This window comes from Bufo bufo, chromosome 3, assembly GCF_905171765.1.
Source record: "Bufo bufo chromosome 3, aBufBuf1.1, whole genome shotgun sequence".
Classification (NCBI taxonomy): Eukaryota; Metazoa; Chordata; class Amphibia; order Anura; family Bufonidae; genus Bufo; species Bufo bufo.
Window position 1 is genome coordinate 706,000,922 of NC_053391.1, and position 19,413 is coordinate 706,020,334.

Below are 19,413 nucleotides of genomic sequence, written 5' to 3' on the forward strand. Positions count from 1 at the left end.
AGTGTAAATTACTTTACACAGTTTAGTGTCATCTGCGAAAATTGATATTTTACTATGCAAGCCTTCTACAAGATCATTAATAAATATATTGAAGAGAATAGGGCCCAGTACTGACCCCTGTGGTACCCCACTAGTGACAGTGACCCCTCCAGTACTGACCCCTGAGGTACCCCACTAGTGACAGTGACCCCTCCAGTACTGACCCCTGTGGTACCCCACTAGTGACAGTGACCCCTTCAGTACTGACCCCTGAGGTACCCCACTAGTGACAGTGACCCCTCCAATACTGACCCCTGAGGTACCCTACTAGTGACAGTGACCCCTCCAGTACTGACCCCTGAGGTACCCCACTAGTGACAGTGACCCCTCCAGTACTGACCCCTGAGGTACCCCACTAGTGACAGTGGCCCCTCCAATACTGACCTCTGAGGTACCCCACTAGTGACAGTGACCCCTCCAGTACTGACCCCTGAGGTACTCCACTAGTGACAGTGACCCCTCCAGTACTGACCCCTGAGGTACTCCACTAGTGACAGTGACCTTTTCAGTCCTGACCCCTGAGGTACCCCACTAGTGACAGTGACCCAATCTGAGTGTGTACCGTTAATACCCACCCTCTGTTTTCTATCCCTCAGCCAGTTACTTACCCACATACAGACGTTTTCTCCCAGTCCGAGCATTCTCATTTTATATACTAACCTTTTATGTGGTACAGTGTCAGATGCTTTGGAGAAGTCCAGATACACGACATCCATTGATTCGCCGCTGTCAAGTCTAGAACTTACCTCCTCATAGAAACTGATTACATTAGTCTGACATGACCGATCCCTCATGAAGCCATGCTGATATGGCGTTATTTGCTTATTTTCGTTGATATGCTCCAAGATAGCATCTCTCAGAAAACCTTCAAACAGTTACACTTACCGGCCTATAGTTTCCGGGCTCTGTTTTTTGATCCTTTTTGAATATTGGCACCACATTTGCCATGCGCCAATCCTGTGGGACATTTCCTGTCAGTATAGAGTCTGCAAATATCAGAAATAAGGGTCTGGCTATGACATTAGTTAATTCCCTTAGGATACGGGGGGGTATGCCATCTGGTCCTGGCGATTTGTCTATTTAAATCTTTTTAAGTCGCTGATGTACTTCTTCCTGGGTCAGACAGGACACTTTTTTTAATGGGGAATTTATTTTTACATTTTGCATTTCATCTGACAGTTTATTTTCCTCAGCAAATACAGTGGAGAAAAAAATATTTAACAGCTTTGCTTTCTCCTCGTCGCTCTCTGTAGCGCCCCCCTCATCACTCTGTAGAGGGCCGACACCTTCAGATTTATACTTTTTACCATTTATATAATTGAAGAAAATTTTAGGGTTAGTTTTACTCTCTTTGGCAATCATCTCTAACATTTGCCAGTCAGATCAGTTTAGTAAAGCTAATTTGAATATCTTTCCCCAGAGGGTCTTCGCCTGGCCTACAATACTGTTCACACGCATCACCTGGACTCTCTCTCTGTCTTTCTCTCTCTCTCTCTGTCTCTTTCTCTCCCCTTTTTGAGAAGTTTGAACCGAATCCCGATTAGACAGAACCAGTTTGCTCATTCTTAGAATTGGGCCTGTCTCGTTTATGTTTGCCCTCAATTCCTACAGTGTTTTGGCTTTGATTGAGACCAGTGACGGTTTACAATCGGGGCTCAAGCTTGTTCAGGGTTGTAGCGCTCCACTTTGTCCCCTGTTGTCTGTGGGATTCTCGTATGCAGCTTCCACTTCTGTCATCTCAATTTTAGTAATCCTATTTAGCGGGAGGGGTGACATTAGCTCACAGGAATTTTATTGCATCAGAAATAGGGGTTAAAGTTGCAGCTACCCACTGGTTGTCCTCACGTTCCTGCTGTTTCCCTGTTCAGGTGCCTGGATCATCACTGGAGGGTCTCATGCTGGGGTCATGAAGCATGTGGGAGAGGCCATACGAGATTTCAGTGGCAACCATCAAGAGATTGTCCTCATTGGAATTGCATCCTGGGGCATTGTCCACAACAGAGAATACCTGCTGAGTGAAGCGGTGAGATCCCCAAATACTGCTTAGAGGTGGAAGCTCAGATTACGTTATCAGCCCCTCCAGACCCGGATGTACTGCATTTTGTTTTCTATTAATTGCCCCTAGACTTTCTCCTCCTCTGTCCCTGACTTATGGGAAATGACATGTAAATTCCTTATCTATGCAATAAAACTAGACAAAATGGCTCCTTCAGGGGCCTCGACAACAGAGGAGTTGTCTACCACAGTCACTAACAGGCCCACCAATCACTAGGAGGCACACTTGGGCATCACTGCATTGTCCACCAATCTTCCAGGGCGCACACCAATGAGGAGAACAGGGGTAACTAGATCCCCTCTAATTCTGTCCCTGTTGGCCATGGTGGAGGAATATGCATTGGTTTCCATCATATAGTGGTCCACCGATGCCCAGTGAGGAATTCAGGAACTTTTGGATGAACATTTATACTTGTCTTTCCTCCTGCAGGGTGGAGCTCCAGCCATGTACCCAATGGATGAAGGATCTCAGGGAGCATTGTGCTGTCTGGATAACAACCACACACACTTCATCCTGGTGGACAATGGGACACATGGAAATTACGGGGTGGAAATTCCTCTGAGAACTCGACTGGAGAGATATATTTCCCAACAAACCATGTATAAAGGAGGTGAGAGAACAAGAAATTGATAGACCAGTGTCAAGTCTGAATTCTTCATTGCCTTTTGTGATGGAATAAAAATATGTATGAAAAACTTGCCGGATATGGAACACTACCGCTCACGACTAGGTTCACATGTAGAGCTATGGCATTTTTTGAAGCAGGCCATACTTTTTGTTATACTTTTTCACATTGTAGTTGCCGACATTTACACAGAAATATCTGTAGGAACATGCAAGTTGATGTCCATCAGAAACTGGCCCTGCTCTGTACTTATTATGCCAGATCCGAACACCAGCCGGCCCTGTGAGATGATGAGATTCAGACATGTCTGGATTTCTGGCCTCCTTATCTTTTTGACACCCTAAGATCTTCTTGTCTTTCAGGGGAGGCATTAAAGATCCCGAATGTTTGTGTGGTGCTGGAAGGAGGCCCTGGAACCCTGGATGTGAGTACCCCTTCCACCCGGCTAGTCTGGAACCTTTTGTTACTATCTGTTTTTGGATATGTCTCATGGTCTCAGTCACCTGCACTTCGTCCAGCACTTTATGTATGGGAGTTTCTTCTACTGGTCTTGAGAAGTTTGGAGCCAGTCTCTGGGCTCTGTAGTAAATTCCAGTAAGAACAATTGTTTGCTATGTCCTAGATACAGGTGACATGAGTGGAGTCTGATCTCCAGAACAGACCCTGCCCAGCCTGCACACTTCAGACCCTTCTGTCAGATCTTCAGAACCAGAACTGCTGCCCAAACAGCTGAGAGGCCGAGCAGAATGGAGAAAGTTGTGCCAGGTTCTCCCTGTGGAGCTTTCAATCTGAAGGTCACTGACGTAGAATCGGAATCGATTTATTTGGCCAAAGAAGTTTGCAATTACAAGGAATTTGACTTGGCAGTTGCTTGACAAGAACAAACAAAACAGGCCAAGGACAGACAGTATGGATAGTGTAGGACAAGGACAGACAGTATGGATAGTGCAGGACAAGGACAGACAGTATGGATAGTGCAGGACAAGGACAGACAGTATGGATAGTGCAGGACATGGACAGACAGTCTGGATGGTGCAGGACATGGACAGACCGTATGGATAGTGCAGGACAAGGACAGACAGTATGGATGGTGCAGGACAAGGACAGACAGTATGGATAGTGCAGGACAAGGACAGACAGTATGGATAGTGCAGGACAAGGACAGACAGTATGGATAGTGCAGGACAAGGACAGACAGTATGGATAGTGCAGGACAAGGACAGACAGTATGGATAGTGCAGGACAAGGACAGACAGTATGGATAGCACAGGACAAGGACAGACAGTATGGATAGTGCAGGACAAGGACAGACAGTATGGATAGTGCAGGACAAGGACAGACAGTATGGATAGTGTAGGACAAGGACAGACAGTATGGATAGTGCAGGACAAGGACAGACAGTATGGATAGCGCAGGACAAGGACAGACAGTATGGATAGTGCAGGACAAGGACAGACAGTATGGATAGTGTAGGACAAGGACAGACAGTATGGATAGTGCAGGACAAGGACAGACAGTATGGATAGTGCAGGACAAGGACAGACAGTATGGATAGCGCAGGACAAGGACAGACAGTATGGATAGTGCAGGACAAGGACAGACAGTATGGATAGTGCAGGACAAGGACAGACAGTATGGATAGTGCAGGACAAGGACAGACAGTATGGATAGTGCAGGACAAGGACAGACAGTATGGATAGTGCAGGACAAGGACAGACAGTATGGATAGTGCAGGACAGACAGTATGGATAGCGCAGGACAAGGACGGACAGTATGGATAGCGCAGGACAAGGACGGACAGTATGGATAGTGCAGGACAAGGACAGACAGTATGGATAGTGCAGGACAAGGACAGACAGTATGGATAGTGCAGGACAGACAGTATGGATAGCGCAGGACAAGGACAGACAGTATGGATAGCGCAGGACAAGGACAGACAGTATGGATAGCGCAGGACAAGGACAGACAGTATGGATAGCGCAGGACAAGGACAGACAGTATGGATAGTGCAGGACAAGGACAGACAGTATGGATAGCGCAGGACAAGGACAGACAGTATGGATAGCGCAGGACAAGGACAGACAGTATGGATAGCGCAGGACAAGGACAGACAGTATGGATAGTGCAGGACAAGGACAGACAGTATGGATAGTGCAGGACAAGGACAGACAGTATGGATAGTGCAGGACAAGGACAGACAGTATGGATAGTGCAGGACAAGGACAGACAGTATGGATAGCGCAGGACAAGGACAGACAGTATGGATAGTGCAGGACAAGGACAGACAGTATGGATAGTGCAGGACAAGGACAGACAGTATGGATAGTGCAGGACAGACAGTATGGATAGCGCAGGACAAGGACAGACAGTATGGATAGTGCAGGACAAGGACAGACAGTATGGATAGCGCAGGACAAGGACAGACAGTATGGATAGTGCAGGGCAGACAGTATGGATAGCGCAGGACAAGGACAGACAGTATGGATAGCGCAGGACAAGGACAGACAGTATGGATAGTGCAGGACAAGGACAGACAGTATGGATAGTGCAGGACAAGGACAGACAGTATGGATAGTGCAGGACAAGGACAGACAGTATGGATAGTGCAGGACAAGGACAGACAGTATGGATAGTGCAGGACAAGGACAGACAGTATGGATAGCGCAGGACAAGGACAGACAGTATGGATAGCGCAGGACAAGGACAGACAGTATGGATAGTGCAGGACAAGGACAGACAGTATGGATACTGCAGGACAAGGACAGACAGTATGGATAGTGCAGGGCAGACAGTATGGATAGCGCAGGACAAGGACAGACAGTATGGATAGCGCAGGACAAGGACAGACGGTATGGATAGTGCAGGACAAGGACAGACAGTATGGATAGCGCAGGACAAGGACAGACAGTATGGATAGTGCAGGACAAGGACAGACAGTATGGATAGCGCAGGACAAGGACAGACAGTATGGATAGTGCAGGACAAGGACAGACAGTATGGATAGCGCAGGACAAGGACAGACAGTATGGATAGTGCAGGACAGACAGTATGGATAGCGCAGGACAAGGACAGACAGTATGGATAGCGCAGGACAAGGACAGACAGTCTGGATAGCGCAGGACAAGGACAGACAGTATGGATAGCGCAGGACAAGGACAGACAGTATGGATAGCGCAGGACAAGGACAGACAGTATGGATAGTGCAGGACAAGGACAGACAGTCTGGATAGCGCAGGACAAGGACAGACAGTATGGATAGCGCAGGACAAGGACAGACAGTCTGGATAGTGCAGGACAAGGACAGACAGTATGGATAGCGCAGGACAAGGACAGACAGTATGGATAGCGCAGGACAAGGACAGACAGTCTGGATAGTGCAGGACAAGGACAGACAGTCTTTATAGTGCAGGACCAGGACAGACAGTCTGGATAGTGCAGGACAAGGACAGACAGTATGGATAGCGCAGGACAAGGACAGACAGTATGGATAGCGCAGGACAAGGACAGACAGTATGGATAGCGCAGGACAAGGACAGACAGTCTTTATAGTGCAGGACAAGGACAGACAGTATGGATAGCGCAGGACAAGGACAGACAGTATGGATAGTGCAGGACAAGGACAGACAGTATGGATAGTGCAGGACAAGGACAGACAGTATGGATAGTGCAGGACAAGGACAGACAGTATGGATAGTGCAGGACAGACAGTATGGATAGTGCAGGACAAGGACAGACAGTCTTTATAGTGCAGGACCAGGACAGTATGTGAGTTTTAGTGGCCATAAACAGGGAGTAGTGTTTGTTTTCAGTTCTATGCTGTAATGCTTCCAAGTCATAGCAGCTCTAGCGCTGTTCCTGTGCCTGGAGGTTTTAGTAGCCACTGAACGGTATCTCACTCCTGAAGGCATAGCCTGGAAGATGGAGACGGAGCAGGGTGAGGGGTCTGAGGCAATCTTAGCCGCTCTCTTTCTGCACCTGCCAGCGTGAAGATCCTGCGGGGAAGGTGAGACTGCAGCCAGTTATCCTTTCCGCTGTTGGGATGATGCGCTGCAGTCTCACCTTCTCTAATACTGAGCAGGAGCCGAGCCATACAGTCATAGATGATGTCATGATGGGTTCGATGACCGCGGTGTAGAACTGCACCATTCATTTGTGTGGTAGGCCAGACCTTTTCAGCTGCCGTAGGTGGTACATCCTCTGCTGCGCTTTCTGATGATAGAGACACTATTGTTGTTCCATTTTAGGTTGTTGGAAATTGTGGTCCCAAGAAACTTGAATGACTCTACTCGGGTTACTGTAGATCCATTTATGATTAGGGGAAGGTGCTGGGGGAGATCTCCTGAAGTCTATTATCATCTCCATGGTCTTAAGAGCATTAAGTTCCAAGTTGTTGTTGCTGCACCAGGAGGACGCTGTCCCACTTCATGCCTATATGCAGACTCATCCCCATTTTGTATGAGACCAACTACTGTTGTGTCATCTGCAAACTTCAGAACCTTGACAGATGGCTCTGTGGAGATGCAGTCGTTGGTGTACAGAGTAGAGCAGTGGGGAAAGCACAGCCCTGGGGAGCCCAGTACTGACTGTCAAAGATTATTAGTACCTGATCCTTCTCTACAAGTGACTCTCCAGTGTTACTCCTTGTAACGGCATACAAGGGAATGCTCCAAACTCCCGAACGGAACCTCACGAATAGCTGCTAGCAGACGAATAGGAAACGCACCCAAGCGGCTTACACTCCTAGCAATCAATCTCTAACAGCATACAGCGAATCCCCCCAAGAACGAGACGAGGCTCCGTGTTGAGGGTCAAGCAGTGGTCACCCAGAGCTGTGTGTTTATTGATCTTATATAACATTGTTACACACAAGTACCACCCACAGGGTTTTGTAAAAACAACCAATAAACACGTACAATACAGTAAAACAGTCCCACACAAAATCCTCCCCTCTGCCTGTGATACAATTACCTTACACAATGGGTTGATGTAATTATCACAGGCAGGAGAATAGTCAATGTCTTCTGTCCTGGAGACAACCGAGGAGTAATTAAATTATCTCTCAGGACAAAGGGAAATCAGTGCTGACCACGCGGTCTGTTTCCCTAAACTCCTCCTCCTAACATAATATTGAGGCTACGATTATAACTCTCCTAAGTGCTCTACGCGTTTCATTGCTGCTATAAGAACAACAATTCTGGAGAAGATAGTGAACTGTATCAATAGACATAGTACACTGCGCGCCACTGGTGGCGTGCGCGCAGCAGAACAGAGCCCCCGGCACTATGACGGCCGTCTCCCCTCCAGGACCTACACTGATCAGATCGTCTGGCTCACCATAGCTTGTTAACATGACGGGTACAATAAAGTGCCATACATCTCATCTTACGTGTACATATCAGACAGCTGCAGTGCCAGCAGATAAACCGGGGTGTATCGCCCCAGAAAGCACATGTGTCCCATAACCCTGAGGACTGCAATACAGTTTAATGCTGGAGGGCATTTTCTTATGGCAGCCAGGTGCATGTGTACAAGGTGCTTCTAGCATTGCTTAACCACTTACCGCTAAGCTAACGCCGAAAGGCGTCATCTCTGCGGCGCTCCCAGGCTACGCTAACGCCGATTGGCGTCATCTCGCGTGAGCCGAGATTTCCTGTGAACGCGCGCACACAGGCGCGCGCGCTCACAGGAACGGAAGGTAAGCGAGTGGATCTCCAGCCTGCCAGCGGCGATCGTTCGCTGGCAGGCTGGAGATGTGATTTTTTTTAACCCCTAACAGGTATATTAGACGCTGTTTTGATAACAGCGTCTAATATACCTGCTACCTGGTCCTCTGGTGGTCCCTTTTGTTTGGATCGACCACCAGAGGACACACTACACCCCTACACCACTACACTACACCCCCCCCTGTCACTTATTAACCCCTTATTCACCCTTGATCACCCCTGATCACCCCATATAGACTCCCTGATCACCCCCCTGTCATTGATTACCTCCCTGTCATTGATCACCCCCCTGTAAAGCTCCATTCAGATGTCCGCATGATTTTTACGGATCCACTGATAGATGGATCGGATCCGCAAAACGCATACGGACGTCTGAATGGAGCCTTACAGGGGCATGATCAATGACTGTGGTGATCACCCCATATAGACTCCCTGATCACCCCCCTGTCATTGATTACCCCCCTGTCATTGATCACCCCCCTGTAAAGCTCCATTCAGACGTCCGCATGATTTTTACGGATCCACTGATAGATGGATCGGATCCGCAAAACACATACAGGCGTCTCCCTGGAGCCTTCCAGGGGGGGTGATCACCCCATATAGACTCCCTGATCACCCCCCCTGTCATTGATCACCCCCCCTGTCATTGATCACCCCCCCTGTCAGGCTGCATTCAGATGACCGTATGATTTTTACGGATCCACTGATACATGGATCGGATCCGCAAAACACATACGGACATCTGAATGGAGCCTTACAGGGGGGTGATCAATGACAGGGGGGTGATCACCCCATATAGACTCCCTGATCATCCCCTGTCATTGATCACCCCCCTGTCATTGATCACCCCCCTGTCATTGATCACCCCCCTGTCATTGATCACCCCCCCCTGTCAGGCTCCATTCAGACATTTTTTTGGCCCAAGTTAGCGGAAATTATTTTTTTTTTCTTACAAAGTCTCATATTCCACTAACTTGTGTCAAAAAATAAAATCTCACATGAACTCACCATACCCCTCACGGAATCCAAATGCGTGAAAATTTTTAGACATTTATATTCTAGACTTCTTCTCACGCTTTAGGGCCCCTAGAATGCCAGGGCAGTATAAATACCCCACATGTGACCCCATTTCGGAAAGAAGACACCCCAAGGTATTCCGTGAGGGGCATATTGAGTCCATGAAAGATTGAAATTTTTGTCCCAAGTTAGCGGAAAGAGAGACTTTGTGAGAAAAAAATAAATAAAATCAATTTCCGCTAACTTGTGCCAAAAAAAAATAATTTCTATGAACTCTCCATGCCCCTCATTGAATACCTTGGGGTGTCTTCTTTCCAAAATGGGGTCACATGTGGGGTATTTATACTGCCCTGGCATTTTAGGGGCCCTAAAGTGTGAGAAGAAGTCTGGGATCCAAATGTCTAAAAATGCCCTCATAAAAGGAATGTGGGCCCCTTTGGCATCTAGGCTGCAAAAAAGTATCACACATCTGGTATCGCCGTACTCAGGAGAAGTTGGGCAATGTGTTTTGGGGTGTCATTTTACATATACCCATGCTGGGTGAGATAAATATCTTGGTCAAATGCCAACATTGTATAAAAAAATGGGAAAAGTTGTCTTTTGCCGAGATATTTCTCTCACCCAGCATGAGTATATGTAAAAAGACACCCCAAAACACATTGCCTATCTTCTCCTGAATACGGCGATACCACATGTGTGACACTTTTTTGCAGCCTAGGTGGGCAAAGGGGCCCACATTCCAAAGAGCACCTTTAGGATTTCACAGGTCATTTACGTACTTACCACACATTAGGGCCCCTAGAATGCCAGGGCAGTATAACTACCCCACAAGTGACCCCATTTTGGAAAGAAGACACCCCAAGGTATTCGCTGATGGGCATAGTGAGTTCATAGAAGTTTTTATTTTTTGTCACAAGTTAGTGGAATATGAGACTTTGTAAGAAAAAAAAATCAAAAAAAAAAAATCATCATTTTCCACTAACTTGTGACAAAAAATAAAAAGTTCTATGAACTCACTATGCCCATCAGCGAATACCTTAGGGTGTCTACTTTCCGAAATGGGGTCATTTGTGGGGTGTTTGTACTGTCTGGCCATTGTAGAACCTCAGGAAACATGACAGGTGCTCAGAAAGTCAGAGCTGCTTCAAAAAGCGGAAATTTACATTTTTGTACCATAGTTTGTAAACGCTATAACTTTTACCCAAACCATTTTTTTTTTTTTACCCAAACATTTTTTTTTAATCAAAGACATGTAGAACAATAAATTTAGAGCAAAATTTATATATGGATGTCGTTTTTTTTGCAAAATTTTACAACTGAAAGTGAAAAATTTCATTTTTTTGCCAAAAAATCTTTAAATTTCGATTAATAACAAAAAAATGTCAGCAGCAATGAAATACCACCAAATGAAAGCTCTATTAGTGAGAAGAAAAGGAGGTAAAATTCATTTGGGTGGTAAGTTGCATGACCGAGCAATAAACCGCTAAAGTTGTGGAGTGCCGATTTGTAAAAAAGGGCCTGGTCTTTAGGGGGGCATAAACCTGTGGTCCTTAAGTGGTTAATGGTGATCACTATGTACCTGGCCAGCAGTTATGAGGTGGGTTTGGACGGGATGTTTCCCTGTAGGTTTTATGGCTAGTCTACACCTGTCGGTGGGTAATAATTCAATTAAGAATTATTAATTATGGTCATAAAAAAAAATTAACCATAAAAAAAGAAAATTTATAAAATTTGTCATAAATTCTGAAAATCATGACCTGGTGAATTGTAGACAACCTAATTGATACAATTCACATCTGAGTCCGACTATTTCCTCAGATAAATAAGTTCTTTTTGACGTGAGATGACGTTAATGATAAAATGTAGTTCTGCATTATACAATAATACACAGGTATTATAAAAATATGCAGATTTATTGGTTACAAGATTATAAACATATATAAGTAAATAAATACAATGATACATGCAAATGAATATATATATAGCGTTAATATAAAGCATTACAAGCTTAACAATACATGTGAGTGGAAATAACTTGTCACATTATAACCGAGCTATTATTAGGTTAGGATGTCAAAGTAGGAACATAAGTCATATACATTACTTCTGTTCAGAGGAAACCTCATGATATCAGGATGGGCATGTCTAATCCTAGACATCAATATGGAATACTAAATACATTCTGCCCCCCCTCTAACCAACTACACATCACATGACTTCAAGATGGGCAAATCCATCCAAGGATATAACTTAGAAGAGATAACTGTATCCTTCCGCCCCATCCTGGACTATTTTCACATATATAACTTTGGTAAGACTATTAAGACAAATAACAGGGATCTAGGATCTTAAACTGGAAGGACTTGAAATAAGTCTTTCCTGTGGGAATCCATCACTTAGCTTGGCGAAGAATGTTCTACCAATATATATATATATATACAATCATTTAATGCTTTGCTAGATTATGAGTCTGGATTCTTCTGCAGGTAGAATGAAGCCTCACAATATCCTAAGACTACATCTCAATATGGAGATGATCAATTTAATTTAATTATTTATTTATTCGCCAATCTAGATGGTATAATTTCACCCACACTATCAAATTAGTCTTAATACAATGAAATTTCATTTTCTGTGTCTCTTACCAGGTCCTAGTAGGAATCTCACTTCTGCTCCTAGGAAAGCTGGGTGGTCCATCATAGCACATCTCACCATGGCTTTCATCTTGATAGACCTCAACTTCTCTTCTCCTCTCTCCTCTCTCTCTCTCCTTTTTCTCTACCTCCTTTCTCTACCTCCTGTGTATGGCTTATGATCACAAACGTATCAGTTAGAAACACCTTCCTAGTTTGGAACTTTCCAATCATTGTCGGATGGGCGTAACCATTGATAAAAAATGTGACATCATAACCTTACCCAGAATGCACTTTTGCTACTGTTGTAATGTCACCTACTGATACCTAGGTGGCACTGCTGTATAAGCTATTTGCATCATAGTATAAAGGGTTAACTTATGTAAGTCTGAATATACATTTTGACCTTAGAAGCTTTAATTCAAAGCTATAGGGATTAATTCTGACACTTGTAGCAATTAGAGACAGACCTCTAGGCGTCTCTCTCAATGTTTCTCACACTGTTGATTTATGGACTCATAAATAGTTTGAATGGCCTTGTTTTCTCACAGAGATATCAGTACCTCCTCTGTCATACCAAAGATGTGATTAACGGTTACAAAATACACATCTTTACAGACACTCTTTTAGAGACAGATACTCCTAATGAGAAATATATATAATATATTGGATACATGTTGTCTTCATAACATATAACAATATAATATAAAGTAATATATATATATATACACACTGCTCAAAAAAATAAAGGGAACACTTAAACAACACAATGTAACTCCAAGTCAATCAGACTTCTGTGAAATCAAACTGTCCACTTAGGAAGCAACACTGAGTGACAATCAATTTCACATGCTGTTGTGCAAATGGGATAGACAACAGGTGGAAATTATAGGCAATTAGCAAGACACCCCCAATAAAGGAGTGGTTCTGCAGGTGGTGACTACAGGCCACTTCTCAGTTCCTATGCTTCCTGGCTAATGTTTTGGTCACTTTTGAATGCTGGCGGTGCTTTCACTCTAGTGGTAGCATGAGACGGAGTCTACAACCCATACAAGTGGCTCAGGTAGTGCAGCTTATCCAGGATGGCACATCAATGCGAGCTGTGGCAAAAAGGTTTGCTGTGTCTGTCAGTGTAGTGTCCAGAGCATGGAGGCGCTACCAGGAGACAGGCCAGTACATCGGGAGACGTGGAGGAGGCCGTAGGAGGGCAACAACCCAGCAGCAGGACCGCTACCTCCGCCTTTGTGCAAGGAGGAACAGGAGGAGCACTGCCAGAGCCCTGCAAAATGACCTCCAGCAGGCCTCAAATGTGCATGTGTCTGCTCAAATGGTCAGAAACAGACTCCATGAGGGTGATATGAGGGCCCGACGTCCACAGGTGGGGGTTGTGCTTACAGCCCAACACCGTGCAGGACGTTTGGCATTTGCCAGAGAACACCAAGATTGGCAAATTCACCACTGGCGCCCTGTGCTCTTTACAGATGAAAGCAGGTTCACACTGAGCACATGTGACAGACGTGACAGAGTCTTGAGACGCCGTGGAGAACGTTCTGCTGCCTGCAACATCCTCCAGCATGACCGGTTTGGCATTGGTCAGTAATGGTGTGGGGTGGCATTTCTTTGGAGGGCTCCATGTGCTCGCCAGAGGTAGCCTGACTACCATTAGGTACCGAGATGAGATCCTCAGACCCCTTGTGAGACCATATGCTGGTGCTGTTTGCCCTGGGTTCCTCCTAATGCAAGACAATGCTAGACCTCATGTGGCTGGAGTGTGTCAGCAGTTCCTGCAAGACGAAGGCATTGATGCTATGGACTGGTCCGTCCATTTCCCAGACCTGAATCCAATTGAGCACATCTGGGACATCATGTCTCGCTTTATCCACCAACGTCACGTTGCACCACAGACTGTCCAGGAGTTGGCAGATGCTTTAGTCCAGGTCTGGGAGGAGATCCCTCAGGAGACCGTCCGCCACCTCATCAGGAGCATGCACAGGCGTTGTAGGGAGGTCATACAGGCACGTGGAGGCCACACACACTACTGAGCCTCATTTTGACTTGTTTTAAGGACATTACATCAAAGTTGGAGCAGCCTGTAGTGTGTTTTTCCACTTTAATTTTGAGGGTGACTCCAAATCCAGACCTCCATGGGTTGAAAAATTTGATTTCCATTTTTTTTTTCTGTGTGATTTTGTTGTCAGCACATTCAACTATGTAAAGAACAAAGTATTTCAGAAGAATATTTAATTAATTCAGATCTAGGATGTGTTATTTTTGTGTTCCCTTTATTTTTTTGAGCAGTGTATATATATATGTCCTATTGATTGTCTTATGCTAAGGACTAAGGCTCATTAAATGAATACATGAATATTATATATTTTGCTTCATTAATAAACATCTAATTGTATAGGTAATTATCACTAGCTGCATAGAGCTTATCTTTATCTCCCGTCATAAATTTAAAAGTAAACAAGGAGGCTTCTTCTCAGACTGGTACATTCATGAGAAGGATAACACTGAAGAGTATAAACCTTTGTGTGACCTTAATTTGGCCTACTCAAGACATACAAAATTATAACTATAGTCGAGCATGGCTCTTAAAGGAAATGAACATCCATTCTAGACTAGAATAATTGGATATCAATCCATTTACCTATGAAAAGGCACAACACACCTGGTGTCAGCATATCCACATTATACTTTAGACTCAGCAAAATCCATTTGTAAGCATCTTCATGATACTGAAGACTACATGATGCGTAGGGCACGATGGTGGAGGTAATTCATTTCTTTAACATTTTTATCTTTATGTCTTTCCATCATGATATTGAGAAATCCTAAAAGGCTGGAGATCAGAATCCTGCTCCAGGCCGATCCATCAGTGATAACCCCTTGATAAGTTCCCACCAGTATGTCAGGTCAATGCTTTGATTTCTCTCCAGACGATCTACAATTCCATGTGTAATAACACACCATGCGTCATCGTGGAGGGGTCTGGGCGTGTTGCTGACATCATCGCACAAGTGGCAAATCTTGGTTCTTCGAAGATTACCATATCTCTTATCAAGGACAAGCTGAAGAACCTCTTCCAGGACACTTATGAGAATTTCACAGAAGCTCAGATCATCACGTGGACCAAGAAGGTGAAGCACAATGTTGAGTGAGCCAAGAACCAATAGTCTGAGGGACATGGTTAGAGAAGCTTGGGTCCCAGCACTTATTTCTCGCATGTCTGTGTGATGGACACTACACCAATTCTGTAATGAAGAGGAGATTTTACAGTCAACAAAATTCTGTGTTGATTTTTCCTAATTTCTTTACTACAGATTCAAGACATTGTGCGAATGGAGTCTCTGCTCACCATCCTGAGGGAAGAGAAAGTAGGAGATCAGGAAGGAATGGACGTAGCTATCCTGCAGGCTTTACTAAAGGGTCAGTGTCCTGCATATACAGATTCAGGGCTCATGCACACAAATAGCGGTCCGCAATGCACGGGCACCGGCAGTGTGCCCGATGTTTACGGATACGGACCCTTTCACCTGAATGGGTCCGCGATCCGCAATATTCAGTCCGCATCACCAAAAAATAGAACATGTCCATAGTGTTACTGTGGGCTTCCGCTCCGTATCTTGCAGATGGAGGACTCATTCACGTGAATGGGGCTGCATCCGTGATACGGAGCGCACACGGCCAGTGGCTGTATATTGCTGACCTGTTGTTTGCGGGCCACAATACGGGCAAGGACCTCGCATGTTCCTGTGAATGAGCCCTTATAGATGGTAGGGAGAAGTATAGGCTTCTCCAAGACCCCTTCAACCATGGTTTATAGTTATATAGGTAATACAGTTGAAAGAAGACATGAAGTTCAACCAAGGGATCTGTGGGGTTGAGAATTTTAGAAAAGAGGAATAAGAATTTAAAGAATTCATCTAATCCTTGTGTGAACCCGTCCCCTGTTCCTGCTGTGACCACGTCCAGAGGTGTCTACTCCACAGATTCACAGCTCTTACGGTAAAAAAGCTTTGAAAATTCCGGAGACTAAACTTTTTTCTTCTCCAGTCGGAGGCAGCGCCCCCTTCTCTTTTGAAGGTATTTTACATGGAACAGTTTTTCACTGTATTTTTTGCATGGCCCATTTATATATTTGTACAGGGTAATCATGTCCCCCCTTAGACGTCTCTTCTCAAGACTGAATACATTTTATTCTATTAATCTTCCCCCATAACTCAGACCCTCCAGGCCCCTCATCAGTTTAGTCGCTCTCCTCTGTACTCTCTCCAGCTCCAGGGCGTCCTTTCTATGGACTGGTGCCCAGAACTGCATATTCCAGATGAGGCCGCACCAACGCTTTGTAAAGTGGTAATATTACATCCCTGCCCCGCGAGTCCATGCATCGCATCATGCATGACAATATCCTGGTGGCCTTAGAAGCAGCTGATTGACATTGTGCTGTAATTTAATCTACCATCTACAAGGAGACCCAAATCCATCCTACAAGTGACTCTCCAGTGTTACTCCTCCTAGGACATATGATGTATGTAGATTATTAGTACTTAATCCATCTCTACAAGTGACTCTCCAGTGTTACTCCTCCTAGGACATATGATGTATGTAGATTATAGTACCTGATCCTTCTCTACTAATGACTCTACAGTGTTAATCCCCCTAGGACATACGATGTATGTAGATTATTAGTACCTGATCCTTCTCTACAAGTGACTCTCCAGTGTTACTCCCCCTAGGACATATGATGTATGTAGATTATTAGTACCTGATACTTCTCTACAAGTGACTCTCCAGTGTTACTCCTCCTAGGACATATTATGTTTGTAGATTATTAGTACCTGATCCTTCTCCACAAGTGACTCTCCAGTGTTAATCCCCCTAGAACATATGATGTATGTACTGTAGATTATTAGTACCTGATCCTTCTCCACAATGTTAATCCCCCTATGACATATGATGTTTGTAGATTATTAGTACCTGATCCTTCTCTACAAGTGACTCTCCAGTGTTACTTCCCATAAGACATATGATGTATGTAGATTATTAGTACCTGATCCTTCTCTTCAAGTGACTCTCCAGTGTTACTCCTCCTAGGACATATGATGTATGTAGATTATTAGTACCTGATCCTTCTCCACAAGTGACTCTCCAGTGTTACCCCTCCTAGGACATATGATGTATGTAGATTATTAGTATCCGATCCTTCTCTACAAGTGACTCTCCAGTGTTACCCCTCCTAGGATATAGAAAGTATGTAGATTATAGTACCTGATCCTTCTCTCCAAGTGACTCTCCAGTGTTACTTCCCATAAGACATATGATGTATGTAGATTATTAGTACATAATCCTTCTCTACAAGTGACTCTCCAGTGTTACTCTTTCCTAGGACATATGATGTATGTAGATTATTAGTATCCGATCCTTCTCTACAAGTGACTCTCCAGTGTTACCCCTCCTAGGATATAGAAAGTATGTAGATTATAGTACCTGATCCTTCTCTCCAAGTGACTCTCCAGTGTTACATCCCATAAAACATATGATGTATGTAGATTATTAGTACCTGATCCTTCTCTCCAAGTGACTCTCCAGTGTTACCCCTCCTAGGACATATAAAGTATGTAGATTATAGGACCTGATCCTTCTCTACAAGTGACTCTCCAGTGTTACTTGCCCTAGGACATATGATGTATGTAGATTATTAGTACATAATCCTTCTCTAAAAGTGACTCTCCAGTGTTACCCCTCCTAGGACATATGATGTATGTAGATTATTAGTACCTGATCCTTCTCCACAAGTGACTCTCCAGTGTTACTCCCCCTAGGACATATGATGTATTTAGATTATTAGTCCCTGATCCTTCTCCACAAGTGACTCTCCAGTGTTACTCCTCCTAGGACATGTGATGTATGTAGATTATTAGTACCTGATCCTTCTCCACAAGTGACTCTCCAGTGTTAATCCCTCTAGGACATATGATGTATGTAGATTATTAGTACCTGATCCTTCTCTACAGGTGACTCTCCAGTTTTACTCCTCCTAGGACATATAATGCATGTCTTTACATTTTTCATATTGAACCTCATTTGCCAGGTTGATGTCCAGTGAGCTGGTAGTTTTAGCTTTCTCATCTGCAAAAATAGAAATAGTACGTTTTCCCTCATTCTCTATATTATTGATGAATATGTTAAATAATAAGAGATCCAGCAGTGAACCTTGGGGTCACCACTTATAACCCTGGACCTTTCTGAATAGGAATCATTGAGCACAACTCTCTGGACACGGTCCTTCAGCCAGTTTCCAATCCAATTACAGACTATACTTTCCAATCCTAAAGACCTTACTTTACTTATTACACGTCTATGAGGGACAGGATCAAAAGCCTCTGCAAAATCCAGAAACACTTCATCCACAGCCGCCCCTCTCTCCAGGCTACTACTTACCTCACTTCATCCACAGCCGCCCCTCTCTCCAGGCTACTACTTTCCTCACTACATCCACAGCCGTCCCTCTCTCCAGGCTACTACTCTCCTCACTACATCCACAGCCGCCCCTCTGTCCAGGCTACTACTTACCTCACTACATCCACAGCCGCCCCTCTGTCCAGGCTACTACTTACCTCACTACATCCACAGCTGCCCCTCTGTCCAGGCTTCTACTTACCTCACTACATCCACAGCCGCCCCTCTGTCCAGGCTTCTACTTACCTCACTACATCCACAGCTGCAACTCTGTCTAGGCTTCTACTTACCTCACTACATCCACAGCCGCCCCTCTGTCCAGGCTACTACTTACCTCACTACATCCACAGCTGCCCCTCTGTCCACGCTACTACTCACCTCACTACATCCACAGCCACCCCTCTGTCCAGACTACTACTTACCTCACTACATCAGCAGATGTCACTCTGTCCAGGCTTCTACTTACCTCACTACATTCACAGCCACCCCTCTATCCAGGCTTCTACTTACCTCACTACATCCACAGCCACCCCTCTATCCAGGCTTCTACTCACCTCACTACATCCACAGTCGCCCGTCTGTCCAGGCTATTACTTACCTCACTACATCCACAGCCGTCCCTCTCTCCAGGCTTCTACTCCCCTCACTACATCCACAGCCGCCCCTCTGTCCAGGCTTCTACTTACCTCACTACATCCACAGCCGTCCATCTCTCAAGGCTACTACTCCCCTCACTACATCCACAGCCGCCCCCCTCTGTCCAGGCTTCTACTTACCTCACTACATCCACAGCCGTCCCTCTCTCCAGGCTACTACTCCCCTCACTACATCCACAGCCGCCCCCCTCTGTCCAGGCTT

General features: G+C 45.0%; 1 protein-coding gene across 1 annotated transcript in view; it reads left to right on the forward strand.

The window, feature by feature from the left end:
- The window catches only part of LOC120996658 (transient receptor potential cation channel subfamily M member 2-like), a 143,231-nt gene that overhangs the window by 18,379 nt on the left and 105,439 nt on the right, over positions 1 to 19,413 (forward strand). The window contains exons 5-9 of the mRNA XM_040426767.1: positions 1,908 to 2,062; positions 2,525 to 2,705; positions 3,083 to 3,144; positions 15,033 to 15,233; positions 15,417 to 15,522. Coding sequence (XP_040282701.1) covers positions 1,908 to 2,062; positions 2,525 to 2,705; positions 3,083 to 3,144; positions 15,033 to 15,233; positions 15,417 to 15,522 — 705 coding nt within the window. The remainder of the gene's footprint in view (positions 1 to 1,907; positions 2,063 to 2,524; positions 2,706 to 3,082; positions 3,145 to 15,032; positions 15,234 to 15,416; positions 15,523 to 19,413) is intronic.